The sequence below is a fragment of the Diplotaxodon limnothrissa genome, linkage group LG2 (assembly GCF_057381915.1).
Source record: "Diplotaxodon limnothrissa isolate DT_005_m linkage group LG2, D_limnothrissa_male_GT1.1, whole genome shotgun sequence".
In the NCBI taxonomy this organism is placed as follows: Eukaryota; Metazoa; Chordata; class Actinopteri; order Cichliformes; family Cichlidae; genus Diplotaxodon; species Diplotaxodon limnothrissa.
The window spans coordinates 14046216-14074184 of record NC_140597.1 but is presented as its reverse complement, the minus strand read 5'-3'; the positions used below and the strand labels follow the sequence as shown (position 1 = coordinate 14074184).

Below are 27969 nucleotides of genomic sequence, written 5' to 3'. Positions count from 1 at the left end.
ATAATACCAGTAGGCCAGCTCTAATAGTAATTTGGTATGGCTTCGCGGGCCAAATGTAATTAGCTACGGGCCAAATTTGGCCCGCGGGCCAGAGTTCGACACCTATGATCTATAAGATTGCTAAACAAGGGGGAGGGTGCATCCGACCTCCTCGGCTGTAATTGGTCCAGCCCAGAGTCGATCATGACCAATTGGCCAATCCAACACCTTTCATTATTTATACCCTTCCAAAAAAAAAAAAAATCGATCGGCCCATAAAAACAAAAAATCACCAGCGGCCCACCGGGCAAATGCCCGGTATGCCCGATGGCCAGTCCAGCTATGCATTACAGCCAGGCCAGCTCTTTCCAGTGTGAGTTTTGTTAGCCAGCTGGAAGAGCAGTGCTTTCATATACAGATGTAATACTGACAACAAGTCTTGCAAAGAATTCAAATAAGTCCATACAAATATTTCACAAAATGACACAGTATCCCTTCAAAACTTTATAACTATAAAATAATTGAGGAAACGTTATTTTTCGCACAGTGATTGTTACATGCACTGCAGACCATGTCCGTTGGGGTTTATGAGATATATGTGAATAAATTAACAAGTTAACTCAAATTGTGCTGCCCCTTTAAGGCAGGCATGATAATTTGGGTGTGTGTTTTTTGTACCAGCAGACTTGCCGTAGTACCTCACCAGTGAAAAACAGTCCTATCCGATTGTTAAGTGATGACGTGACGAATCCTACTTCCGGGCCTAAAGTAGTCTGCGTTTAATATGGCTTTTGTGTTGTTAACATGTTTAATGTTATGTATTTTCTTCTATTTAATCTCAAAAAGCTCCTAAAACAGTCAGTGATCACTGTTGACCTCCCTCGGCTTTTATTACTGCTAATCATTTATTTAAGCTCAGTTTTTAAAACCTTAGGATGTAACTACAGCCCAGCCCATGCAGCAGTATACGAATGACTAACCTCGTATTGTGGATGGATTATCTCAGTTGTTATCCTGGCTGAAGTTTGGTCCTTTTACAGCATCCTGCCATGCGATTACATTTGTTCCTGACCACCGAGAACACTCACGTTAACTTTTATCGAGTGGAAAAAAAGTTAGCTTGTTTATATTATGCTAACATAGCTGTGTCTGTCACTACCCGATCCGTACCGGAAACCCGATCGGTACCCCGCATGCGCAAATCTTACGTCACTTCCTCTCTTTGCCAACATTGCGACATTCAATATATTTGAATGATACGGTTAGCGCCCAGTTAGCTCCTAGCATTTCTCAATAGCTCTGCCTCCTTTTCGACTGCTCGGGACATTTAAACAATGGATAATCCGTATACAAAGAAATTCATGCTTTTCTCCTCAACAGAGAGCGTCCCCCGATTGAGCAACAGCGCCGTAAAATAAGAAGAATGGCGCCTAATTACAGAGTTAATAATGCAGACTTTGTAATATCTCACGTGTAGATTCATCAGCCAGATTAAGTGTTTACTGACAATTGACAGTGATAGCGCACATCATCATCACTATTCCAACAATCCTCTCCTCACAGACAAGCATAAACACACTCGACTATCGCTAAATCAGATTTAACACACGTTTGTAATGACGCTAATTCAGTTTATAATAGGGTTTATTCGCTCGGTCAGCAGGTGGCGGTATCCTCGTACACTGGGGAGTAAACTGTCATTAAACGAACAGAAGAAGAAGAAAACATCTGCACATGCGCGGTACGGATCGGGTAGACCCGATTTGTATGGTCAGACTTTACACATGCGCAGTAAGGATCGGAGAGTCCTGATCCGTAACTTTCTTTTTATTTGTCGTTTTTGTCTACATTGTACTGAAATGCTTCATTATTGCAAACATTTTAAGATATACTTGTTATTCTTAACATCTTAACAGATACTCTGACCCATAACTATCGTAAAACACTACGACCGGAAGTAGAAACCTTTCGCGCATGCGGGGTACTGATTGGGTTTCCGGTACGGATCGGGTAGTGACACCGTCGCTAGCGGTCACGTAGGACATCATTATATACCAGCTAGCCAAACTTCAGTAACCCTACAAACGTCATTGCTGTTTAGCTTTCTGTCTTCATTTATGTTGGAAGTGATAACAGAGCTGTATGTTTTAATTTGTTTCCAAAACCCGGCAGTCAGGACATGCTATATTGTATTTAGATAGAAGCTAGCGAGCTAACTTCCTGCTAACTTCTAACTCCGTTAAATGTCATAAATTCCATTTTCATGGATGCCTGGATGTTAAACTCAATTGTTACACCTGGTAGAGCAGAACGCTGATCATTTTATTAAAGATGAAAGACTTTAGACAGTTTTTCAACTCTCAGTAATGCCATAGTGATCGTTTGATATATGGACCTGCAGCGGAGTTTAGGCCCAGACATGGCTAGTGACGTCAGACTGAACAACCGGATAGCCAAACTGTTGTCTGTTCCACTTTTTGTTCACTTTTTCTTGCTAACCCTTAGAGAGAGCCACATAGAGAGAGCCACATGCCTGTAAGTAGTTGCTATCTGTTTTGTAAGCTTTCCCGCGATAGTTTTGTGTAGCACTGAAAATACAATCCGTGGTGCGACTTCTCGGGAGGATCCGATTGATCACGGACATAATTACAAGATGGAACAGCTCCTATGATATGATAGAACGATTTTTAGAACAGCAACCAGCCATCTGTGCAGCTCTGCTTTCTGCAGAAGTTAGGAAGAGTGAAAAAGAAATTTTCACATTAAGTGAGTCTGACATCACATGTGCAGAAGAAGTTGTCAGGGCACTCAAGCCAATGAAGGACGCCACCCTGGTGATGTCAGAGGAGAGTATGCCAACCCTGCTCCTCTTCATGCCAAGCTTGTGATGGATGCACAAGAAAGTGTTGATGATACACCGATAGTAAGGGACATTAAGACTGCCATAGCAGAAGATCTGGGAAAGAGATATGTAAATGAAAGGGAGACACTATGGATGGCATCAACTGTTGATCCTCGGTTTAAGGACCTGCCCTTCCTGTCTGAAGCAGAGACCAGTGAGACCTATTCCAGACTGTTGGACACAGTGGTGACTGTGATAAAGAAGGAAGAAAATGTAAGTAAATAAATTAATTTATTTGGAAAAATTCAACTGAAGTTATAAGCAAGTGAATAAAGTAAAAAGCAAAAAAAAAAAAAGCATATTGATGACATTTGTCATCAAATATTAGTGAAAAACAGGGTGAATCTTGGATTTGAATTTTGACTTTCTGACATTAATACTATTTGAATTTAATGTTTTTCAGCAGCAAAAGAATGAGGAGACTGACAAACAGGTGGAGGAAGAGAATGCCACAGAGGAGGCTCATCACCCACATATCAAAGACAACTTTGACTCCATCCCCCGGCCACCCCTAAAGAGACAGAGGACCTCATGTGCATTGGTGGACTTGCTCGGAGCTACGTTTGCCTCTACTAGTGACAATACTGCACCAAAATCAGAACATGATGTTGCTGCAGCTGAGATCAAGAGGTATAGAGATGAGACCCCTTTGCCTCTCACAGGAAATCCTCTCAGTTGGTGGAAGGACCATGAACAGGAATACCCTCAGCTATCCAAAGTAGCAAGAAGTTTCCTATGCATTCCTGGAACAAGTGTCTCTGCAGAGAGAGTTTTCTCCTCTGCAGGAGACATACAGGGAGTGCAGAAGTATTAGGCAAATGAGTATTTTTTCCACATCATCCTCTTCATGCATGTTGTCTTACTCCAAGCTGTATAGGCTCGAAAGCCTACTACCAATTAAGCATATTAGGTGATGTGCATCTCTGTAATGAGAAGGGGTGTGGTCTAATGACATCAACACCCTATATCAGGTGTGCATAATTATTAGGCAACTTCCTTTCCTTTGGCAAAATGGGTCAAAAGAAGGACTTGACAGGCTCAGAAAAGTCAAAAATAGTGAGATATCTTGCAGAGGGATGCAGCAGTCTCAAAATTGCAAAGCTTCTGAAGCGTGCTCATCGAACAATCAAGCGTTTCATTCAAAATAGTCAACAGGGTCGCAAGAAGCGTGTGGAAAAACCAAGGTGCAAAATAACTGCCCATGAACTGAGAAAAGTCAAGCGTGCAGCTGCCAAGATGCCACTTGCCACCAGTTTGGCCATATTTCACAGCTGCAACATCACTGGAGTGCCCAAAAGCACAAGGTGTGCAATACTCAGAGACATGGCCAAGGTAAGAAAGGCTGAAAGACGACCACCACTGAACAAGACACACAAGCTGAAACGTCAAGACTGGGCCAAGAAATATCTCAAGACTGGTTTTTCTAAGGTTTTATGGACTGATGGAATGAGAGAGAGTCTTGATGGGCCAGATGGATGGGCCCGTGGCTGGATTGGTAAAGGGCAGAGAGCTCCAGTCCGACTCAGACGCCAGCAAGGTGGAGGTGGAGTACTGGTTTGGGCTGGTATCATCAAAGATAAGCTTGTGGGGCCTTTTCGGGTTGAGGATGGAGTCAAGCTCAACTCCCAGTCCTACTGCCAGTTTCAGGAAGACACCTTCTTCAAGCAGTGGTACAGGAAGAAGTCTGCATCCTTCAAGAAAAACATGATTTTCATGCAGGACAATGCTCCATCACACGCGTCCAAGTACTCCACAGCGTGGCTGGCAAGAAAGGGTATAAAAGAAGAAAAACTAATGACATGGCCTCCTTGTTCACCTGATCTGAACCCCATTGAGAACCTGTGGTCCATCCTCAAATGTGAGATTTACAAGGAGGGAAAACAGTACACCTCTCTGAACAGTGTCTGGGAGGCTGTGGTTGCTGCTGCACGCAATGTTGATGGTGAACAGATCAAAACACTGACAGAATCCATGGATGGCAGGCTTTTGAGTGTCCTTGCAAAGAAAGGTGGCTATATTGGTCGCTGATTTGTTTTTGTTTTGTTTTTGAATGTCAGAAATGTATATTTGTGAATGTGGAGATGTTATATTGGTTTCACTGGTAAAAATAAATAATTGAAATGGGTATATATTTGTTTTTTGTTAAGTTGCCTAATAATTATGCACAGTAATAGTCACCTGCACACAGATATCCCCCTAAAATAGCTAAAACTAAAAACAAACTAAAAACTACTTCTTAAAACATTCAGCTTTGATATTAATGAGTTTTTTGGGCTCATTGAGAACATGGTTGTTGTTCAATAATAAAATTATTCCTCAAAAATACAACTTGCCTAATAATTCTACACTCCCTGTAGTAAATGCACAGAGAAGTGTCCTGAGAGCTGACCATGTCGATCAGCTTGTATTCCTGCACAAAAATCTGGAAATTGAAAAATAAACACTGAGAAAACACTACACATGTAAAATCTCTGATATGAGAATGTTTGACATTTTGGTTGAGTCTCATAAGCACTTTTATTTAGATGAGTAAATTCCTTTTTTCAGGTTGTGCTAAAAGTGTTCCATTGATGGACACTGCAGAGCTGTACTTTATTTTATTAAGACTTAATTGTAATAGCACTTTACATTTTTTGTTAATGTTTACTTGGATGGATTCTTCAAGCAATTTCATTTTTGATTTATATTTGTTTATGTTAAGGTCACATAAAAAGTACTTTGTTTTGATGCTCCATAGAGCTGTTTTTGGATAAGTATTTTACAATCATAGTACTTAGAAAGACTTCAGTGTTACATGTTTACTTTTTTCATGTTAAAAAATACTTGATATTTCAGTAAAGTAGTTTTTGTTTGTTTATTTGACATGACTTCTAATGAGGCAGATGTGAATTTCTCCATTCATTTTGAACTTAGAGAGTGTTTTTGTTTCAGATGTTTCATGTCAAGCATTAAACAGTTTGGACTGTTTACTGTGAGTTTTCCTAATTAAATTTAGTCCTACTAAACACAAATATCGTCTGGCTTTTAGTATTGCAATATATCGTATCGTCTACCCTGTATTATGATACATATTGTATCGCCAGATTCTTGCCAATACACACCCCTACAATCTCCCCTTCTGGAGTAACAGCGCAGTACCTCAAACTTCTGCCTACGTCATTTCCCGCAACTCCATCTCAAACAATATTGCAGGAATAATAAAGTCTCAGAGCCTTTTATACAGCCTCATTGGCTGGTTTGTCATCAGTGCAGCTGAAGGCAGAGCGCGCACACTGAGTCAGCATTAGTCGACATGAAGGACACTAACTTAAAAGCTTTGACGCCTGGATAATTGTATGGATCTCCCTGATCAATCCGGTGCATTACTGCGACAGGAGAAGGGATGGCAGGTGGGGGAGGTCCCGATGGGATTACAAGGGCCATCTTATTAAGGGAGGGACATGAAACATGATCATATACATGCAAAACAAAGAGCGCTGCAAGAGGGAGAGTGGAAAGACATGATGCATCGCTGCAAGCCTACACTGTAAACCCGAATCAGTTGACTGAACTTAAAACATTTGTGGAAACTGATTACCTCAAAAGTTTTAAGTACACAAACTCATCTTTTCTAAGTATGGGGTACTCAAAATTTGTATTTATTGTTAACTTAAAAATTTTAAATTATATTTTTATTTTATTAATTGAGCTTTACTTAAAAACTATATACTTTAATTTTAATATTTTTGTGTTTTTTGTAGTTTACTATTTTGATCCAACACAATGCAATTATATTACAAACTAAACGCAAATTATATGATTATTAATTAAAAGAAATTTATTATTAAATGTTTGAGTGTAGACTAGTAAAAAAAATTAGAGAAATTCATTTACTTTACATTTTGTTTATTTAACATTTTTTATGGAAATGTAAAAACATCACTTAGTGTTTTTATAAAACCACTAACATGGACATTGGCACCATAAAGTGAGCATTATAAATTCAATGTAGAACATGTATCTTTTTATAAAATCACAAAGGACAACATCAGTCCTAATTGCATCTTTCTCAAAATACATAAATTCAAAATAAAAAGTCAAATACTAATCACTTTTGTTTGAAAAAGAAATGAAAAACAATTTTATAAAATGGGTACAAATAAAGATGATCATCTTCCAAATAACCAGAGCAAAGTTAGGTAAACTGATGGAGTTAAATCCACCCAAAGTCTGTAGTAAACTTAAAGTGCTTTAAATAAAGTGCTTAAAACAAAGTGCTCAGTAACAGAGTGCATGTCCTAACAAACATTGCCTTATATTCCTTCCAGAACTACTCTTTCAGCAACAAATCATTTTTAAGAGCATGTAGGCAGGGTTTCAGAGGTTTGCCGTCAACAAGCCCCATGAAGATTTTTTGGACAAAGGTAAATGTGTGAACGAGCTTCCTGGGGTAGTCTAAATGCAGAGCATAGATCAAGCCAAACAATAAGGCAAATGCATCTGCAAATCTGGGAATATCACGCATCACCAAGTCGCCTTCCACCACAATGGCCATGCTTGAGGAAGTAAAATGGACTGGACTGGTCTGGGAAGCGCCGTCGGTAACCACTGTGAGAAGGGCAACTGGAGTGTCAATGAGGGTCGACTCATCCAATGTGTCCGCCTGGAATAGACACAGTATCAATAAGTAAGGTTGGTTTGAGAGAATGTGACAAGCAAGACCTGTAATCTAGCAAAAAATTCAGCAGTGTAGTGGGTTACTTTGTAACGGGTTAGGGTACTCTACTTTTTTGAAAAATGTACATTAACGCGTTAGCTTCTTGCATTACATAATTAGTATGTTTGTTACTTTTCTAAAAAAAAAAAAAAAAAAAGAAGTCATTTTTTATTTTATGACTTTATCTCAAAAAGAAACTAAATCTTGACTTCAGCCTTGTTTTTGGGGCCACCTGCAGCATAGCCGAAGTGCTGTGATACGCCTGTGCCCTGCTCCTGACCCTGTGTGTGTGTGTGAGGGTTTTCTAAAGAGAGGGTATTTTGCTTGTACAATTTGGTAGCTGCTAGGGTATTAAATTGTATTTAAAAAAATCCATGGTGTTTTATCTCACTGGCAGAATTTAAGTGATGCAAAAATACACTTACATTACATGTCTTAAAGAATTCTGGGTCCTCCTCCCGCAGGTATACAGGAAGGGCACGAAGCACTGCAGTGCGTTTCACGTTGATATCAGGCGCCTCCTAAAAAGGGAAAAGAAAAGTTCATTGAACACAAAGTTTTCAGGTGTCATTCTTTTGGGGAGAATACATGTTTATGAAACTGCATGACATGTGACTCTACATAATTTTGGAGACATTTCTTTTAAGACACAACCTTTCTGTCTCTTATGACAAAGAGTCTGTATCTTACTCATTTGACAAAAATCCTACACAGTATTTTAAAGTAACATACCAGATCAGAGCTGTAATCTGTATAAAACACAGATGTTCAAAGCAAGGAAAAATTGAGTTTTTATCAGTGAAACTTTTAATTTGTGTTAATTTTATCATTATCAATATTCACCTGAAGATCATAATGATTCAGGATGGTTCGCAGAGCCTCTGATATCTTGCCAGTCCGTGCAGCCTTCTGTCTGTATAGAGCCATAAGTCGTGGTGTGTGTCTGTCAAGTTCAGCGTAGAACTGGTCAGTGATAATTATATACTCAGCCATCATTACAGCTTTCAAAAATTTCAAAAGTACACTGTACATTTCATGACAAAATAAACACTTAGCATGGTAAAAAAAAAACACCTTACAATTACTGCTGTTTAATTTGAGTGCAGTCTTGAATTCTATGGCCGATCATCCAACAGTCCAAAACATAGGTAAGAATTTCAGATGTTACAAAGTCACAGGCCATCATTCCATTTAGTCATGGTAAACAGTAACCCTCTTTTAGTTTTAAGTTTTTACCATATAATCAACATTGTCTCACCATGTATAAATTCTGTTAAGTTGGAAAAAAAAAAAAGCAAAAAAAAAAAAGCACAGAATACATATGAATTTACACTGCAGTTATTTTAAAAAACCAAGCCAAACTGCGGGATAAATCTTTGCAAAGACACATTGTTATGCAATAGTACATAATACATCAGTGAGATACTTGTAATATTACACAGAACTTCTACTTACAAACTACTTCTTTTACAGGCTGCTGCTTAAGATAGAAGTTGCCACTGCTAGCTAAGTCACTTTTGAATGATGCTAATGAGAAGAAGAAAAAAACCCGGCCGAACAATGAGGCTGCTGTTGTAAAAACGCCAACTTTCTTGCGTTGGCAATGGGTCGTTAAAATATCACTAAGACACTTTCTTTATGTGCAATTCTTATTAAAACTGTGTTTTAATCGGTTAAAACTGTAAAACTGACGATATCATCGGTTTGAAAAAGAGCGCGAACAACAGCGAACAACAATTCACTACCTGGGTCTGTGCTGTTTAACACAACGGCGCATTCAAAAACAAGTTAATGGCTGCAACATATTAATATACTTGCTTTTTTACGGAAAAAATAAACATAACGAAGGTTCCGTTTTACTTACAAGTTTCTCCAAATGTGCTCTCCGGTCGCTCGAGAAGGGCAGCCATATTGAACAGAATTTTCTGTCAACGTCGTTCAGGTTAGAGAGAAAACGTCATGACGTCATGACGTACAAATGCGGAGCTCGAAAAAAAAAACATTTACTCAAAAATCATAATTAAAAAAGCAGTATTTACTCTTAACTTCTAAGCCATGTACAATTATAACTGTTTGAATCGTTAAGAGAACAGAAAAGTTTTAAGTTGTTTCAACTTTGTGACGCATTTTAATTGTTGTATCCACAAACTTTATAAGTCAGGTGGACTGTTGGGGTTTACAGTGTACTGATACATGATCTGTGAATGTTTTTGATCAAATTCACACATTTGCTGCCCTGCATGTCCTCCACAGTGGCTCTTACTGTCCTCATATTGTGTATGAGTGTCATGGTCCTAGGTCATTTGACCCAGCGATCTGAGTTCTTTTTTGTATGTTGATGTCATTTTTGTAATTTGGTTTATGTTTAAGTTAATTTTTTTAGTCTTGAGTGTATTCTTTAATGCCTAGGTTGTTCTCTTTAGCTTCTTGGTTCTTAGGTCCCCCTGTGTCTTTGTCTTCTGCATCCCTCTCTGTGTTTGTGGCTTTATGTGGGTTTGCGTGTGTGTGTTTCATTCCATGTTCCCCCATCTATCATGTTCATCCCACATTTCCCCAGCCCTACATGTCCCTCTTGTGCTCTCTTGATTCTCTAGGTTCCTTGTTCTCTCTCGCTCTTGTGTTCCCATCTCGCTTTCCCTCGCACTTTTAGCAGTATCTCTGTTTTGTCTCCCTTACCTGTTCCTGTGTTCCATCCTGTCTCCCCAGTCCGTCATGTGTTTCATATCTCACTAAGTTCTTGTTTTATTTCGACAATCTCGCATTCTATGTTCAGTGTGTTTAGTTTTGCTTCCACTGTCTTGTCGTGTCTTTCTGTCATCCAGCAATAAAGCTGCATTTTTTAGTTTATTTTTGCCTCTGTGAACCTGCGGTTTGGTCCTCTCCTGCCTTCATCACACGGCTATTCACAACAATGAATGTATAGCCAAAGAAAACCCGTTCACACATGTTGTTTTAAGTGATTTCCAATTTCCTTTACACTCCATGTGTCCTTCACCCTGCTGATCCTGACACTTTTGCTGCCCCACAGTGCTACAGTAGTGATTTCATTCATTTCCTGTTGGGGACCACTTGAATGGAGCTGAGCCCTCACTGATGTCATTAGTTCCTTCTGTGTGTTTTTTTTTTCAGCTTTGACAAATGAAAATGTCTTTTTGTTGCTAAACCAGGGTCATTAAACTAATATTCATCCATTGTTAATGTTAGTGCTGTGTTCTGCCTTTCTGCCATACCAAAAATATTGAGTGTTACACAAGTAAATTTAAATTTGTTGTACTACTGAATGTTTCATCCAAAGAGAAAAAGAAATGATTGTTTTGTACAACTAAAATATTAATTTCATAGACTGGCGTCTGTCTCACCTTCCTTGTCCATCCTGTCACCATCCCATAATCCAACGACCCTGTTATATTTTGATGCAGTTCGGCTCAGTTTGACTGTGTTTCTATAGATCCAGTTCACAACAGAACTCGCCTTACAGTGTTGGAACAAGTTCAGCTTTCAGCTTCATCTTTGAGATTTTCCACGCCATCCAAAATGTTCATTCTCCAGAGCTTACAGGAAATAACTGTCAATTCGTTCCTACGAGACTCCCAGTTTGAATTTTACTTTGTCAACTTGATGTCTCCTCACTGTTTGCCTGCTGCTGATAAGCTCCATCAAGCTTCATAAATCAAACAGTCTTTTCTCTGTCTTGCACATTTTTCCATATTCCTTTCTTCTTTTAGCAAATGATTAGATGTCTTTTTCCCAGCCATGTCTGATCCATGCTGTCTTAAGGTTGCAATAGCCAAGCTCTGACAAGTTCTGCAGCAGGTCAATCACAGAGAGGGGAATTCATTTTGACTTGTCCTTCTCTGGGTTGTCACAGCACTGCAGCTTTGCTTCTTTGGGGACCAGAGGGCCTTTGTTTCGCTCACAGGCTTCTTTCCAGCAGCTTTGTGCCTTTGATATGATCCCATCAGTTTACTCACAGCCTTCAAAACACATTACAGCTCCTCTGCAAGGAAAAGGAAGTGATTGCTTAATACTTGTCGAACCGTGTTAGCTTAGAGTCAGAAGGCTTGCTGCTGCATATCCGTGACTTCTGGTGCAGAGGTAAAAATGGCACAAAGGGTCTTCAACCATGTTAGTAAATAAACGTGTTAGTCTCAGCAATTCATTTCACAGAAATAAATAAGAAATTATGCCACTTATGTGTTGCTTGAATTCTGCATTTTTGCGTAAATTTGAGAATTTGAAGGTGAAGGGTAGTCGTGGCTCACACTGGAGATTTGCGGTGGAGTCTGTTCAGTGTGGACAGAGAGCCGTCGGCCATATTGTCCTGCACACCTGACTGCAAATCTGTAGAAGACTGTCTGTGTTTCCTGTGTGCTGACAGGGTGAGGAAATGGTTGTGTCGTGGTGTCGTCTTTTTGGGACACCTACTTTGCGACCTGTCTCTGACATCCTCTGTTATATTAAACTTGGTTTTCAATCTGGAGTTGCAAATGCAATCCACATTTGTAAGGGCAATGCATTTTCCTTTCAAATGTGTCACTTAAAAGGAAGACATTCCAATGGTATAAGTGGGGTTTTTTTGGGTTTTTTTTACTAAGAAGCATTGTTACAACAAAGAAATAATTGACCAAACAAAAATGCTGTTACTTTTTGCATGAGTATTGTTACTCATAGTGTCGCACAACTGGGTTACAGTAGTAGTGAGTGTCCTTATAGATGCATGACACACTGGCATCAAATTGAACCCTTAGATGCACGAGTGACTGGACCAAGTGGGTCAAAAATGACCCGTGGTAAAATCAGCATGTTTTTGTGCCACCTTTATCATTTTGGTTAAGAATAATCATTTGTATTATATTTTGGTATATTTTGAAATATTGTGTTTTTAACTTTTTTAACATTTTTTTTAAACATTTTGAAAATGGGAAAAGAAAAAAAAAACATAACAGTAACAGGACAAAGTCAATACCAAATTTGTGTGTCACTGTTCAAATGATTCCTCTCTCTGGTCTTGCTGTGTCCTCTGACTGTATGGAGCTGTTTTTGGCTTTAATCCCTCCACACAGGTACATTTCCCACACAACTGCTGATTTTACGATCTTCATTACTTGGATCTGAAATCTTGTTGCCTTTGTTTGGCCCTGTCTGCTTTTTCCCTGTGGCCAAGTTGTGGCTTTTGTCACCCGACACTTTCCCATTGCTTCAGCGTTCAGGGTTTACAGCTGGAGGCCACCATCCAGTCAACTTCTCATATGAGATGTAGGAGTGATGCAAAAACTATAGAAATAAACTGGCTGTAGTTGGTAAGGACCATCTGCTAGCAGAAAGTCTGGCAAGTCTTATAAGGTTCATTAAAATGCTCTTTGCAGCTGTGATGAAAAAAACATGTTATTTCTCAATGGTGCATGCACATTAATCACACAGTAATTTTCTCTGCATGTATATAACAGGAATAACATATTAATGCTGTCACAAATTGTTATCCAGGGAGCTGTAGATTGTGTTCTATCAAACAATGATCAGGTTACTTGTATGGAGTTTAAACTACTGTTATATTGTTGTCAGTGCAGCTTTGCCCCCAAACAGTTCCATTGTCAGAGCTCCCAGAAGGAGATTTCCAGATATGCCACATTGTTATTGACAATGTCAAATATCTTTAAAATAATAAACTAAACATCTGAATTCTGCTCAGATCTGGTGTCTCTATTGATTTTTACAGGGGCACTATGCAGTATAGTGCACAGGTGAGATGCTGCTTTATTCCTTCGCTTTAATTTCCATTTACCTTTATTAGCATTAGCGTTTATAAAGAGACTAAGATCAACATTTTTGTTTACTTTCCTTCTGTTTATCTCTGACAGTGAAACACTTTTCCCTCCACACACTCACATAAACACACTCTATCTCCTGGGTCACACGACTGGTCCCTGGAGAGGTGTCTGTCATTGCCTGACATTGTGTTGTATTATTATTCAGCTCCACGTTCTGTTCGCATGACAAGATATTGTGGCCCTGATGAAACTGTGTTGTATCCACTGCGGCTCAATTTACGATCCTCTGCAGAAGCAATAGGGATGCTAGTCTGCAGGAGAGCCATCTGTTTTTATGGCGACAAGCTGTGGGAGCAGAGAGAGGTCTCAAAGAGTAGGAGAGAACAGAAACGCCACCATATGAATGCAGAAAATACAGCTTGCCTGCACAGGAATGAACAGCACACTAACGGCACAATTTGGAAGAAGATGGGAACGGATATTATCAGTGTGAATTTTAATTGCACAGTGTATATTTATTATGCTGATGAAGGCTAAAGTGCAATAGTGTTTCATGCAGTACTGCATATTATCATATTCCCTGGCTAATATCTGCTGCAAACAGTGCACTCACACTTGGAGCCGCCAAAGTTTAGATAATTTAATGAATTTTTAATAAAATTTTAACGTATTATTTTTCTTTGGGTGGCAGTAAGGAGTTTGGGAGATGGCATCACGCTGCACCATTTGCTTCTCTTTGCATTTGGTGTTTCAGACACTCTGTCCATGTGCGTAGCTTCAGCAAGTTTCCCAAACTTATGAATACATGTTACTTAAGGTTGAGGCTTACGCATTTACATAATTACATAGGTTTCCCAGAAGAACTAAAATGGAATCATGGCCTTGGAATAATGACAAAACCTGGGAAAACAGGTCTGTTGGCGGGTGTGGTGGCTCTTAGCACTGGTGCATCACAAGCTCTCCCAATTCACAGACACTTTGACCTTCTCATCTTACCATAACAGTTTTGTTTGTCAAGTCTTTCAGGCTGTTTGCCAGTTTTTCCGTTCGTCTGACACTGCACAAGCAGAATGTTGATGATCACCTAACATATCCCAGAAACCACAGCAAACTGTAGCTTCTATGATGTTCTGCAACACCTATAATGTTTTGCTAATTCGTGTGTACCTGAAGGTCCCAGCAGGAGCAGGGTTGTCATTTTGGGATTGGCATACTAACCAATGTTTAACCTCCTAAGACCTGAACTCTTCCACAGCATGTATTTTTAATTTTTCTTTGATATTTGGGCATATTGGGGCCTGATGAATGTAAAAACAAAGAATTACCAGATTATTTTTTTTTACCCAATTTTTGTTTCTAAGAAAAATGAGAGCCACATATGAGGATATTCGTTTAAAATTTCGATAGAACAGTAGCAGTATAATGTCCTCGTAAGTGGATATATTTGGGTCTAAATAACCAAAAATGTGATGTCCACATATGTGGACGCCATGTCCTAGGAGGTTAATGTCACTCTGCACAGATATAATATGACTCCATAGATTTCTTTATCAATGTTTTTGTAAAAACCTTGCTGCGTCAGCTTAGGTCACTGCTGTCCAAGTATAAAATACCAGGGCCATCAGTGGGTACTGCGTCAAGCAATCAGTCACTGCTAACACCGCCGTATTTGTCAGTGAGCAGGGTTACTGTTGTTCGGGACATCTTTAAAGCATAAAAATGCATAAAAAGATTTTTCTCTGCACTGCATCAGCAACTGTCTCGTGGTGGTGATATATTCACCACTTATTTATTATTTTTATGTTTCTTTACGTACCTCATCACAAATCTTCCAATTTTATTTGTGACCTTGAACATAATTTTTCATCAGTCTGCTCGTCTGGTTAAAAGGGAAGAAAAAGTTCACATTTAGAGGTTTGAGGGGTGATTGAGGCATAAGTTGTATCAAACCAATATATATCATTTGTTTGATTTTTATTTAAAGCTGTTACCTGGTTACTGTAAGTGTCACAGATTGGGCCTCATGGCTATAATGGGAAGTGAGATGCAGAAAAATGCTAATTAAAATTAAAATTAAAATAAAAGAAACAAGGAAATAACTTAAACAAACCAGTACAGTGTGTTAATGAGTGCTTGGATGAAAAAAAATGATGTATCCAGTTTATTTAGTGTAAAAACTCAAACCAAAAAGTAACCAAAGTCCAAGAAAGGTATAGAAACTGAGCTCTGAGGCCTTTCATTGAGCACTGGCACAGTGTGCTGCCACCGTCACTGAACAACAGGACAAAAGGAAATCCAGCTGTTGGGTTGTGACATGAGACACTAAAAACTACTTTGTTAGGTTTGGGTGAGAATACAAGTAAGTAGCTTTTAGTGGCTAAAACTAACAATCAACAACTCAAAGAACTGAAAGTGAAAAGCAAGGGAGAAAAAATAAACAAAGTGCAGAACACAAAGGTCCCAACAGGAGGCAAAGCCAGGTCTCCTGGTGGTTAACCCTGCAAAGTATGTTACTGTTTGTCTCTCCCCTTGAATGTCCATAGGAGGACTTTGCATATCTGTTAAACATAGCCGTAATCTGTCAGCAGCCAACATATTCCCAGCTAGAGTGTTACAGAACACCTTACCTGACACAGGAGGCACCTGACACAACGCAGTACAAAGCATCAGCATGACAAATTGTCCATGGTAGAAATCCATCTGTGTTCCTGATGCTGACCAAGTTATAGCAGTAATGTAGATTTTCCAAGTTTTCCACTAAGTTCGTCATCTCTGAAGTAGCAGTTTTAAAAAGGTATGATGTGGCCCGAAACGACAGTGCTGTTGCTGGAAACAAACAACACTTTAGGACTGAACTACTGAGCTAAGGACATAAGTCTTTTCCTTTTTTTGGACCATTTCTTAAATCTAACAAATTGGACAAACTGGAATACTTTAATTAACAAGTGGCATGACCATCTGTGCTCAACAAATCAATGCCTCGTCTAAATGCCCAGGATTGCCGTTGAACACCACTGAACACCAATGAGTGAGGATTATACTCATTGAGTTCCTAGCTAAAGAATTACAGAATAAAAGCAGTTTAGTAAAAATACTACTTACAGTCCTGAACAAACATTAGGCCTTTATGACAGTCGCTCAGATCTTTTTTTACGGAGTCCACCAAAAATTAAAGATCTAAGACCACTAACTGCAAAATTTGAACATTACGAACACAAAGAACTGGTGAAAAAACAGGGGAAGGAAGTGAAGGGAACGCACCTTGTATGGAAGAAATATAGTATCATCAGAATTCAAGTATTTTTAGACATTGAATTTATGACACTGAATTTTTATCCTCCAAATTTCCCTGCAAAAATATTCACCTGCAAAAATTCACCTGCAAAAATTCACCTGCAAAAATTCACCTGCAAAAAATTCACCTGCAAAAATTCACCTGAAAAAAATTCACCTGCAAAAAATTCACCTGCCAAAAATTCACCTGCAAAAAAATTCACCTGCAAAAATTCACCTGCAAAAATTCAACTGCAAAAGTGATGAACTTTAATGACCCAAGCCAGAGCAATCAGCACCAGATCGAGTCGAGCGGCTCTCGGCCAATTAAATTACGCTGTTTGATCACATGACACAGTTAGCCAGCAGTTTGTCTCCTAAAAGAGAGCTGTTTAGAGGTGAGTGATTAAGTTTTTCTCCTAAATAGAGATCATTACAGAACGCCTAGTCCTACTTAAAATCCCATTTATTTATTTATTTATTTTTATCATCTACTCGAACTAAGGAAAACGTTTGACTAACTCAAAGACAATTTCCACGCCTCCCATGCCTGTCTGCAGAAGCAGTTTTGAATTTAGGAGCGCCAAGATGGCAGCGGCAAACCCTGGCGGCTCTCCGGTGAGTATATTTTTTTTTTTATCTTCAAGTTTGTCTTTTGAAACCTTAATTTTATTTAAATCCGTTGCTCACGTATAAAGTACACAGACGGGGTCTTTGCTCAACTCGTCTGAGGCGTGTCTCACTAAGCGCTACATGCTAGCATCCTGCTAACCGAGCTACCCTTTACATGCTGTGCTTTAGAAAATAGGATACTCGTTAAAAAAATACTCCGCAGATATTGATAGATAGACGAACACTGCAAATATAATGTTGGAAACGAGAACGGCCTTTGGTGAAGGGGTAAAATACACCACGAATAAAGCCATAGAGTGAATGGCTGCCATGGTTGCAGAACAGCCTGATTTAATGACAAGAATGGGGAAGAGTGAGGTGAAGTGAACCAAAGCCACAAAACACGGTCAGACAAGGCGGCAAAAGGGCAGTGATCTGTCCGTCAGTATGAAGTTGGTGTGTGCTTTGGTGAACAAAAACTCCAGACCGGTAGCAGGAAGATGGGAGACTCGTGTTTCACTGGAATAGTGGTGAATTAAAACATCCTTTGTTGGGGACATTTCGGTGTAAATGCATCCATACAGGCAAGACAGAGGCAGACCAGACAGTGAAGAAAACAAGGCAAACATTAGAAATATTAAAACGGAAATATAGGATTAATATAACATACAATTTGGGAAAATGTAAGGAACGCAATGTAAATGATATTGTAAAGTCATTAAAACAGCATACTCTGATTAAAAGAAACATGTAATTGGGTAGGATAATAATAATTATAATAATAATAAACATGTACAAGATGGGTATGTATACTTGTACCCAGAATTTAACAACTATAAAGTTGTAGCATGCCAGACCATCTTGATTGAATGTAACTTCGCTCCACACAAGTTTTTTGTTAGACATATTCATATTGTTATCTAATAAATGATACATTCTTAGATTTTATCGAACGTTAATTTATAAATTGTTTCTGTCTTTATGTGTTCGTTTCAGATTATGCAGGATGAAATTATTCGGTCAGCAAGACACTTGCTGCAGTTGCTTACATCATCCAACCAAACTCCTGCTGTTGCTGCTGCGATGAATCAGAATACAAGGTACTTTAGCAAGACTTATGAGTCAATCCTACATTCAACTAAATTGAGATATATATATATATATATATACACACATATATATACATATATATGTGTGTGTGTGTGTGTGTGTGTGTGTGTGTGTGTGTGTGTGTGTGTGTGTGTATATACACACACACACACACACACACACACACACACACACACACACACGAGAATATGATTTTATTTCTTGCAGAGAACAGAGTCAAGGTGGCCAGGGTACCAGCTTGGTCAACCCTGAAAGACCATCCCTTCAGCAAGAAATGACCAGGTGAAAAAGTCATAAACTAAACACTCAGCATGAGCATGGAATTTAGGATGGAACTTTATATCTTACCTGCTCTACACTCAGGGCTTGAATTACAACAACAGTCAATCACATAAAAATATACTTTTGGTAGTTCTGAGTCTGTCACGGATCTGGCTCGTTTCGACCCAGTATTTTGAGTTCTGATGTTTTGGTTTATTTTTGAATGTTTGTGTTTTTCGGGTGCTGCTATTATTATTATTATTATTATTATTATTTTTATATTTCCGTGTTTCTGTGTATACTGCAGTGTTAGTGCTGTGTTGAATTTGTATAAACAAACTAAAAAAGCATTTCATAATAGTTGCTTTTAAATAATTTTGTTAAAATGTTTGGGACAGGTCTTTTCCTGGTATTTTCTTAAGAGGAAAGGGGAAAAGGCAATTCCCTGCTACATCTCTGGTGCCTGCTAAGAAGCCTAAACCTCTTGAAGTGGTATTTTATTTGCTCCCAAAACAAATGGAGAAGACCCCAACAGAACATGAAAAATATATCCACACACAGGCAGGGATGGGTCAAAGAACAGCACATCTTGATGAGAGCACAACACATGAAGAGGTATAAACTTATTCTTTTTATTCACTGATCAAAACTGAGAAGTTTTCGCTTAATAAAAGTGTTATTGAAGGTGACCATCACTGCAAGTCACAGGTGGCATTTACAAAAAATAATATTATTATTGGATATTCATCATTAATCATGAAAATGTAACTGTAAATTTTGGATTGAAAAAGATTTTTTTATTATATCCAGTTTGCACTGTAAATGCATGGTTCTTTTACCGTTTCTTAGTATATACAGGGGTATAATTAATGTTAAATGTGTAATTTATTTGGACTCAGAGATTGTATTTGTATTATTGCTTTCAGTTAAGGGACGCCCTGAATGATTTGTTTCCCAAACTGAAGGAGGTAACAGGTGGCTGGCTGCTGTTCAAACCTGGGGGTGTGTATGAATTCTGCACTGTGTAATTAAACTAGAAACTGATCCTGCTGTTTAATAAGTACTTTTAAGACAAGTTCCTTTTCACCGCATGTTGTGAATTCCTAATTCTGAGTAGTTTTGAAGATACTTTTCTTTTTCACTTTTCTTGAGGCATTGGATATATTTCATGATCAGAATAATCTGCTGCAATTTGCTTTTATACAGGTGGTTGGGGAAGCCGAAAACTCTCTCTGGTTCCTCCAGCTGATATTGGCTATACAGGGACAATCCTAAAGGCTGCCAGTCGTGGGGGTAAAAATGTATATATTGCTCCTATTCAAGAGGAACTTAGCAATGACCCTGTACCACTAAGCGATGAGTCCTTCAGATGCATGCCAAAAGCAAAATGCCAGAAGTGTGGCATAGGTGTTCCACTGCAACTTCTGTCAGAACACCTAAAATCCTGTCCTCCTTTGGAAACTCCCAGTGAAAGTACTGTGGTGAATTTAGATGGTGATGAACCTACAGAAAAGGAATGTAGGTTTTTTTGACAATTTCATACTAACATATTACCCAAAAACATAAAGTGTTAAGAGCTAGCTAGAAGGAAAAATTAAATGTTAAAAAAATTAAACTTTGTCCTTTAAAATTTATTGCACAACAGCACCATTGCAGCAGTGTCCTGTCTGCACAGATATGTTTCACTCTGACCTCATTGAGCTGCATGCCTCTTCATGTGGAGAAAGGTATTTAGCAACAAAAATTGCAATTTTTATTGTCATTGGATTTAAGCCTTGAATGAAATTTAACAACATATTTTGATAGTAGCTCACGAAATGAAAAGGGGCATGAAGATACAATAATTGAGGAAGGGCTAGCAGATATGCCAGGACCATCTGGAACTACTTGTGAAGTCAGGGATGGTAGGTCAATCATTTAGTCACAGGTTATGTAAGGAAGGTGTTGATTAGTAACAATCAACAGCTAATGTGAACAATTCCCGGAAATCAAACCATTCGTTTGTATCCATTCAATGGATTTCTTATTTTTGAAAGCCTCATATTCAAACTACTTTAGACAATCCTTCAAAGGATAAAACATAATCTTTTTGTAATAGTATCTAGATAGAACTTGATATACAGACTATATCCAATTATAATCACCTCTATTTTCTTTTAGGCTGGTTAACTGTTTTGGACTCTTCAAAGGCCATATATGAATGTGCAAAGAATGCTTTGGACATGCATGAAATGGAGAGCCCATTACGTCTCACAATGGACATCAGACAAAGTGTAGCTGATCAGGACATGGCCCTCATCTCATTCTACAAGAGACCCAATGTTGAATGGGCACGTCCCTTGGAGTGCAGGCTTGAGGGTAAATTTTCTGAAAATGATACATAAATATATCTTGAAATAATTATTTGTATTAATTATTTTATTTTGGTGATCTAACAGGGGATACAGCTATCGGACAAGGAGTAATACGTTTTTTCTTATCAACATGCATGGAGAAGCTGATGCCTGGTTTTTGCATCAATTTTGGTTAGTTTGTTTTGGTTGACCGTACCTATGTTTGATGATCATTATATTGTATAACTTTTCACAAGTTAATTGTCTCTTTATTTTGTGAAAACCTCTGTATTGTGTGTAAGTAATCTTCTTCTTTTTTTTTCCTTTCTTTTCATTTATCTCATAGCAAACTCTAATGTTACTCCACTTTTTGAGGGAGAGCCAGGCCATTACATACCATCAGCAGCTCACTTTCTTGTGGAGAGTGATATGTTCCTTATGGCAGGGAGGATGGTAGGGCACTCCTTTCTTCATGGAGGCCCATGCCTATCTGGACTTAGCCCAGCCGTTGTGCATGTCCTACTTGGTGGTAGTCCTGAAACTGCCACCGTTACACCCGAGGACTGTCCAGATCTAGACCTGAGAGGGACAATTCAGCTTGTAGGTTTTTATGTTTAAATGAGGGAACGTTTATACATTGCCCCGTATGAGTTATAAACATGTCTAACCTAGACTAATCCTTTAAAATTGTTCTAAATCAAAAACTCTGCCATTGAGACATGGTCTGAGACTTTAAACTTGTCTTTTTTAAAAAATTTTATGTATGAGGAATTAGGAATTTATAGTTCTTGTTTCTGTCTGAATTACTGTCTTATGGGTTACAGCTTGAAGGGCAATCCAAGCTGTCGGATGAAGAGAGAAAACGTGTTCAGGATCTGGCATATGCATGGGACCTCCCCCCCTTGACAGAGAACAACAGGAGATGGCTGTTTGAGAAATTATTACTCCATTCTGTGAGTGAATTGAAAAGTAAGTAAAATATTTCTGTGTTACTGTTTAGTTAACGTTTTTCCTTAGGTCATTGGAAGAGTGACGAGGTCGATAAAACAGCTGAGAAGGGGACTTAAAGAAACCCATATGTGGACCCTGCTGACCCAGCGACCTGACACGGTGCCCTTACTCTTTCCACAAGAGTTGGCTGCTGTGAATCCTGAGGTAAATTTTGTGTTCCTAAATACTGTATTCATTAATAACATTTTACTGTGCGTTGTAGAAAATGTAGTCCAAAGCAAACTATGAAGACTTGAGTCATTCTACAAAGTGAAAAAATTGCAATTTTAATTTGGCATTTACCAAGAATTATGTATCAAATAATAAGCTTACCATAACAAAGCTGTATTCATTTTTACAAATAAAATGCACAAATACTAAAAATGAACATATTCTTGTGGACCATACATCTTTACAGCAGTTTTTCTTTAGTCCTGTAAAAATAAAACTGCTCGAAAAGCATGATTTACATATAGAAAACGATTTTGTAGATTTGAAAAAGACATGACTAAAATACATTAGTAATTATTTGGTAATACACATTTTCTAATTATATATTTAGCCATTACTGTTGTTTGAATTTGAAAAAAAAAAAATTTAATTTCTATTTTCATTTTTTGTTTGAGACAGTTTCTTCTTTTAAGATACAGTCAAAACTATGTAGAGGTTTGGGGATCCAAGTGAACACAAAAAGCACAAAACATGGATTATTATAGAAATTTATTCAAGAAATCAAGTCATGGACCATAAGGCTAAGTGGGTGATAGTGAGCTAAGAACAGGTGTGACTAATTAGATAAAATATGGCTATAGGGAAGGGAACTCCCCAAAACAAGAAGAGACAAAATCCATGGAAATCTGAAAAATGTGCAGCAGTATTTTTAAGGGTATACTTTGTTCTGTTACAGGTCCTTCTTCAGCGGATCGTGTGGCCAGAAGATGAAGATGATGACTGTCCTCTTCAAAATAAATGCCGAATCACAGGCTACATGAGGCATTTTATTCTAAATGGTAGGTTTGCCATTTTGCAGGAGGGGAATACTACGGAGCCCCGCAGGGGACATGGGAGAAAAAAAAATTAAGACGGACTTTTGCGAGATCTCGCAATACTTTTGCGAGATCCCGAGTTTGTTTTTGCGAGATCTCGCAAAAGTCCGTCTTAATTTTTTTTTTCTCCCGTGTCCCCTGCGGGGCTCCGTAGAATACCAATATTATTGTAATGTTAAAAATATATTGGTTGGATTTTTTTCAAGGTTGTTAAACCTCTTTTTTCTTCACAGCAACACCAAGTGAGCTGACAAATGTCCTAAAATTCTGGACTGGATGGGAGATTGTGCCAAAAAGTCTCACAGTGGAGCTAGTGGATGGCAGACATCCAACTGCTGCCACCTGCTATGAGACCTTGCGCATTCCATACCACTACAAGGACTATTTAACTTTTAAGGAAGACCTCATTGCCTGCTCTGAAACCTGCCACTCAGGGTTTGGACTCATTTGAGTCATTCCCATAATGCAAGGTAGTGGTGTACAAGTCTCTGTTTAAGATTTGGAATATAAATGTTCACATCTACTGGGCCTCTCTGATGCCATTTACTCTGTGCAGGCAACATTGGTTCTTGGTTCAGTTCTCGGTTGAAAATGCCTTTAAGTAGTTTTTAAAACTGTTAATGTCTTGAAAGTTTACCTTGTCAATGACATCTTGCATGCATCTTGATCAAAATAAAAGGACAAGATTGACTTACATTGCTGTTTTAATTTTGAAACATTCCAACCATCAGCCTTCAGTCAAATATTGCTTTACAACATAACATTCAAACTGACAAGCAGTTTCTATTTAGTTTTCTGAGTGAATCAATATTTTTAAGTTCCCTCTCTCCTAATTCTTCAGTGTTTACATTACGAAGCTTTACTAAAAATTGTTACTTATAGCGAAGTTTATAGCTTGAAACAGTTGGTGAACCCTGTGTAATCTCAGATTTCAGCACAATTTGAAGATCAGATCCCATTTCATGACCAAAGTCACAATAATCAGAACTGCTTATACACAATTATGTTAATGAAAAAATCCTTGAAAATTCTTTGAGTTGGTTTAGTTTAAGCAGACTGATTGTCCAGATGTCCGTGATGAAGATCCGATTACATTTCATGACCAAATTGTGCAGAAATTAATGAAATTCAACAAGATACACAAACTTTTTCCTGCAACTGTATGTAGCTTTCCTATTCTAAATGAATTGCTGACAAAACTGAACAGCCATAATGTACATGTCCGCACCAAAGGACTGGGATGCCGCTCTTGGATTAACAACGCCCTGTAAAGTTGTCATTTGTTCTTCTGTCAATGGACAGTCAGTGTTCGGAACAACAATGCTTGAATGGTTATGGCAAGATAGGCCACTGTCCTCCCAGTCAATGTCTGGAATCTGGAAGCCCTGCAACGAACAAGCAAAATTAGGAAAGAATAATTGTATATAGGAATCAGAGTACTAAAAATGTGCACCTTTACCTGTGTGTTTTCTGGAACAGGAACAGGGTGATATCTGTGACCCAACTCCCACAGCTGGTTGGGACTCATGTTGTTTTCTGTTCGCAGTGGATGGTTGTCCCATCCACTGCAAAATGTATTCAAATCATCCTCCAGTCGAGGAAGAAAGACGTAATGGCAGCAAAAGAGGTGTGCAACATTTGAAATGTCAAGAAGGCCCTCTTCCTCAAGGTTGTGAAGAACATCGTAGTAAATGCATGTAACGGCCACCCAGAGGTCTCTCCACAGTCGCTCTATTCTGAAATAATATATAAAAAATATTTAATTAGGTATGGCTTTTCTTGGTGTGTATGACAAATTCCCTGCTTGTTTCTAACCCTACATGAAATGTGTGCATGACAACAGTAATAATACATTATCAGGGCATGTAGGAAGGACCCAGGCATATCACTTAAAAGGTGCCAAAAGGGTTGTAATGATCAGTGGCAACATGAGATGACAACCAGACCATTAACACAGAATGAACATTCATGGAAGGAAGGAACAGACTGAAAAAGGTGCGTGAATAACTAAAAAATAGGGCACATTCCTGAAGGCTCTTTGGGGTTTGTAGGACCTGTCCAATATTTTCTTCCTTGAGGGGTAAGTAATGGAAATTGAAAGAAAAAACAACAAAAACTGCCAAAAAAAAAAAAAAAAAAAAAAAAAAAAGAACACCTGATAGATATCAGAAAGTATATCATGCTGGATAGGGCACTGTTCTCTAAAGACATTTTACTGTAAAACTTTCATAAAACTATACCCTTTAAATGTATGTATTTTTAAATAATGGAAATAAAGATGCAACACCTTCCATCTTATGTCAGAAACATTTGAGGTGGACAGTATTTTATGAGAACAAACCTTTGATTGTGCACACTCTTTCCTGAAATGAAACTGCCTCTTCCTGTGCCACGAACAGTAAACATCAGCCGTGCAACCTCCACATTTTCCCCTCCGTGGTCGCCACGAACCCTGAAAACAAAGAATCGTACCCCAAAACATTCGAAGCTTTAAACAAACTTAGATCTGATAATAAAGAACAGTATATGCCTTAAGCAAAGTTTGAAAAACAAATCTTTCATTGCTACTGCTCTTGAATGCATCAGAAAAATTGTCTCATGAATGCACTTTCCAGCATGTGTCAGTATGAAGTTTAATTTAACACAGCTGTTAAAAAATTTTTCAGGATTTCACAGGTTAGTAGTAATTACTTAGATTTATTGTATTTGTTGGAAATTACGCAAGTGCCATCTTGTATCATTATGATCTGTGTAAGGAGACAATTTTTAGAATATTTTTGCAAAAATATTTACATCAAATTAAACAAATAAGTAGTCTATGGCATTTAAAAGTGGTTACCTACAACTCTGAAATGATAATACTAATTCTTATTGATGATGATATTGAATTTGAAATCATGGTGTAACACTGAACCCGACATCATAAAATGATTACCCTTGTAATGTCAGGGAGTTACAGCCAAGGAGGCAAAATATTACTATCTCACCCCTTGTATCCAATTACATAACAGCAGTGTTTGGTAAAGGTGTTGAATTAATTTTTTTTTATTCTTAAATATCCCCAAGTCACCATAACGATCATTTGAAATTAGAGATATATATATTGAGGCAAGTTAGAATCATCTTAAACAACTTTTAATGAAATATCCAAATGTAGTCTTACAAAAGGTATGTAAGAAAATACCTAACCCATAATAAAATGCATCACTTATTACCTGAGAGGAAAACCAAACTTCTCGATTGATTTTTGGAAGAATGCCAGTGTTGTTGATGCCAGATTGTTGGAAGCAGCACCGAGATACATAATCTTTATAGGAAAAAGAACAATGGGAAACTTCCATGTAAATATTACATTTGATTTACTTACTAAACTAAACTTACCTTACGAGAAAAGCCATCAATACCTCCAAAGATCACAATGTTATAGCTGAATGGGGAAAACAAAATGTTTTTTTTATCAGTTTTTGAATTATCACTTTGAAGTGTTTAAATGTAAGCAATGCAAGATGTAATTTATGTATGTCCAGATGCAAATATAGTAACGAGTAAGATAACAAAATACAGTTCTGAACATTTGCAGATGAAAAAATTCTCAGGAATATCTTTCACTTCAAAAGATCAAATAATTTACCGTATCAGTTTGTGATTTGTGTCAATATGCATTAGAGACTGTGGTCCTGGGACGGAATAAGCACGTCGAGCAATGCATCCCAAGGAAAACATCCTTGACACAACACCAGCTGTGTCAACACGGTGCATAGAACTTCTAACCCTTTGGTACTGGACTCTGTGTCCTCTGGCCTGAAGAAGTGCTTTCACCATCCGGTATCCAGCGTGAGGCTGCCTGGATTTTATGTCTGTAATGCATTGGTCCAACTCTTCATCTGACAGGCTGCTATAGAGTGCTTTGACTGAAAGATTGAACTCATTCATGCGTCGGAATACTGTGCTTCTTGACATTCCCAAAATTTTAGCAATGGCTGGGATGGACAAGTTCAGTTCCAGAAGACTGTTAAGATGATGGGGGGAAAGAGCCATTCTTAGTCGCCCAGTAGGTCCCCACTCAAACTGAATGACAGCACTATGTAGATTCATTTTATCCTTTTCTCTGTTTATCAGAGTATGTAAACTACATAATGCATCTAAGAGGACAGGGCAAACCTGAACTTGACCAGACAAAGCTTGTAGAAAAACTAGTTCCTGGGTGCAAATGAAATCTAAAAAGTCCAGATCCAGGGGAAAGGTGTTCAAGACAATGTTCTAAACGTGAACGCAGTCTCAGAAGAATATGATGTAGGAGAAGATCCTAAAGGAGAGGAAAAAGTAGAATTATTTTTGTAATTTTTAAATCACCAACAAAAAGTGAGTTAAAAACACAAGGTTAGTTACGTTAACTGAATATTCTTAGGCTATAAGATTCCAATGTTTATTTTATCATATTTCCTTATGGTTCTTTGAAAAAAGTATATTTTTTAATTCATGCCATTTGTTGCAGTATTTTGATTTTCTGGTTAGGATTTTATTTATTATTTTCTTACATCTTTTGTTTTAATAGCACAGTAAAAATTGAGCTCGCAAGAGAAAAAGCTTTATTTTCTATTTTATCTGTTTTATTTATTTAAATGTTTTTGAGAACAAAGCCAAACCAAAACTTAATGAAGAAAGCTGGAAATGATTATTGAGTTCAGTGTTCCCAACGAATACTCTGAATGGATGAAAAAAAACGAAAACAGATTGCCTGGCAGCGTGTTTCATTTATGAAAAGGTCAGAAAATTAAATTTGATATTGTCAAATTTAATCCCTTTTGTTTATGAAACAGTGAGAATGAATTTCTTAATGGGTGGCTCAGTTTGGGGAAATTGTGGGTAGCCTGCAAGGGCCTCAACTCAATCCTATATTTCCGTTTTAATATTTCTAATGTTTGCCTTGTTTTCTTCATTGTCTGGTCTGCCTCTGTCTTGCCTGTATGGATGCATTTACACCGAAATGTCCCCAACA

The 27969-nt window shown here is 38.1% G+C and overlaps 3 protein-coding genes across 4 annotated transcripts; 1 reads left to right on the top strand and 2 right to left on the bottom strand.

The window, feature by feature from the left end:
* Window positions 1-7017: 7017 nt before the first annotated feature.
* LOC146638290 (uncharacterized) lies at window positions 7018-9551 on the bottom strand. Of its 2 annotated transcripts, XM_085367372.1 has the most exons (4): window positions 9442-9551; window positions 8421-8520; window positions 8003-8098; window positions 7018-7523 (listed from the first exon to the last, which is right to left on the bottom strand). In XM_085367372.1, exons 2-4 carry the CDS (start codon window positions 8502-8504, stop codon window positions 7191-7193), a joined length of 513 nt encoding a protein of 170 aa, XP_085223498.1. In that variant the 5' UTR covers window positions 8505-8520; window positions 9442-9551; the 3' UTR covers window positions 7018-7190. The 2 variants fall into 2 exon arrangements, with proteins under 2 accessions (XP_085223498.1, XP_085223489.1); XM_085367363.1 differs by lacking the exon at window positions 9442-9551 and having other exon boundaries at window positions 8421-8609.
* A 7613-nt stretch (window positions 9552-17164) lies between these two features.
* On the top strand, window positions 17165-23421 carry LOC146638289 (uncharacterized). The gene is made up of 14 exons (XM_085367351.1): window positions 17165-17236; window positions 18227-18330; window positions 18548-18622; window positions 19000-19216; window positions 19528-19603; window positions 19808-20119; window positions 20247-20328; window positions 20408-20505; window positions 20762-20959; window positions 21281-21534; window positions 21759-21887; window positions 21952-22089; window positions 22832-22934; window positions 23204-23421. The coding sequence occupies exons 1-14, from the start codon at window positions 17165-17167 to the stop codon at window positions 23419-23421; spliced, it is 2076 nt and encodes a 691-aa protein (XP_085223477.1).
* A 727-nt stretch (window positions 23422-24148) lies between these two features.
* On the bottom strand, window positions 24149-27270 carry LOC146638288 (uncharacterized). The gene is made up of 6 exons (XM_085363731.1): window positions 26602-27270; window positions 26352-26397; window positions 26186-26277; window positions 25312-25422; window positions 24430-24706; window positions 24149-24355 (listed from the first exon to the last, which is right to left on the bottom strand). Exons 1-6 carry the CDS (start codon window positions 27063-27065, stop codon window positions 24149-24151), a joined length of 1197 nt encoding a protein of 398 aa, XP_085219857.1. The 5' UTR covers window positions 27066-27270.
* Between the last annotated feature and the right edge of the window lie 699 nt (window positions 27271-27969).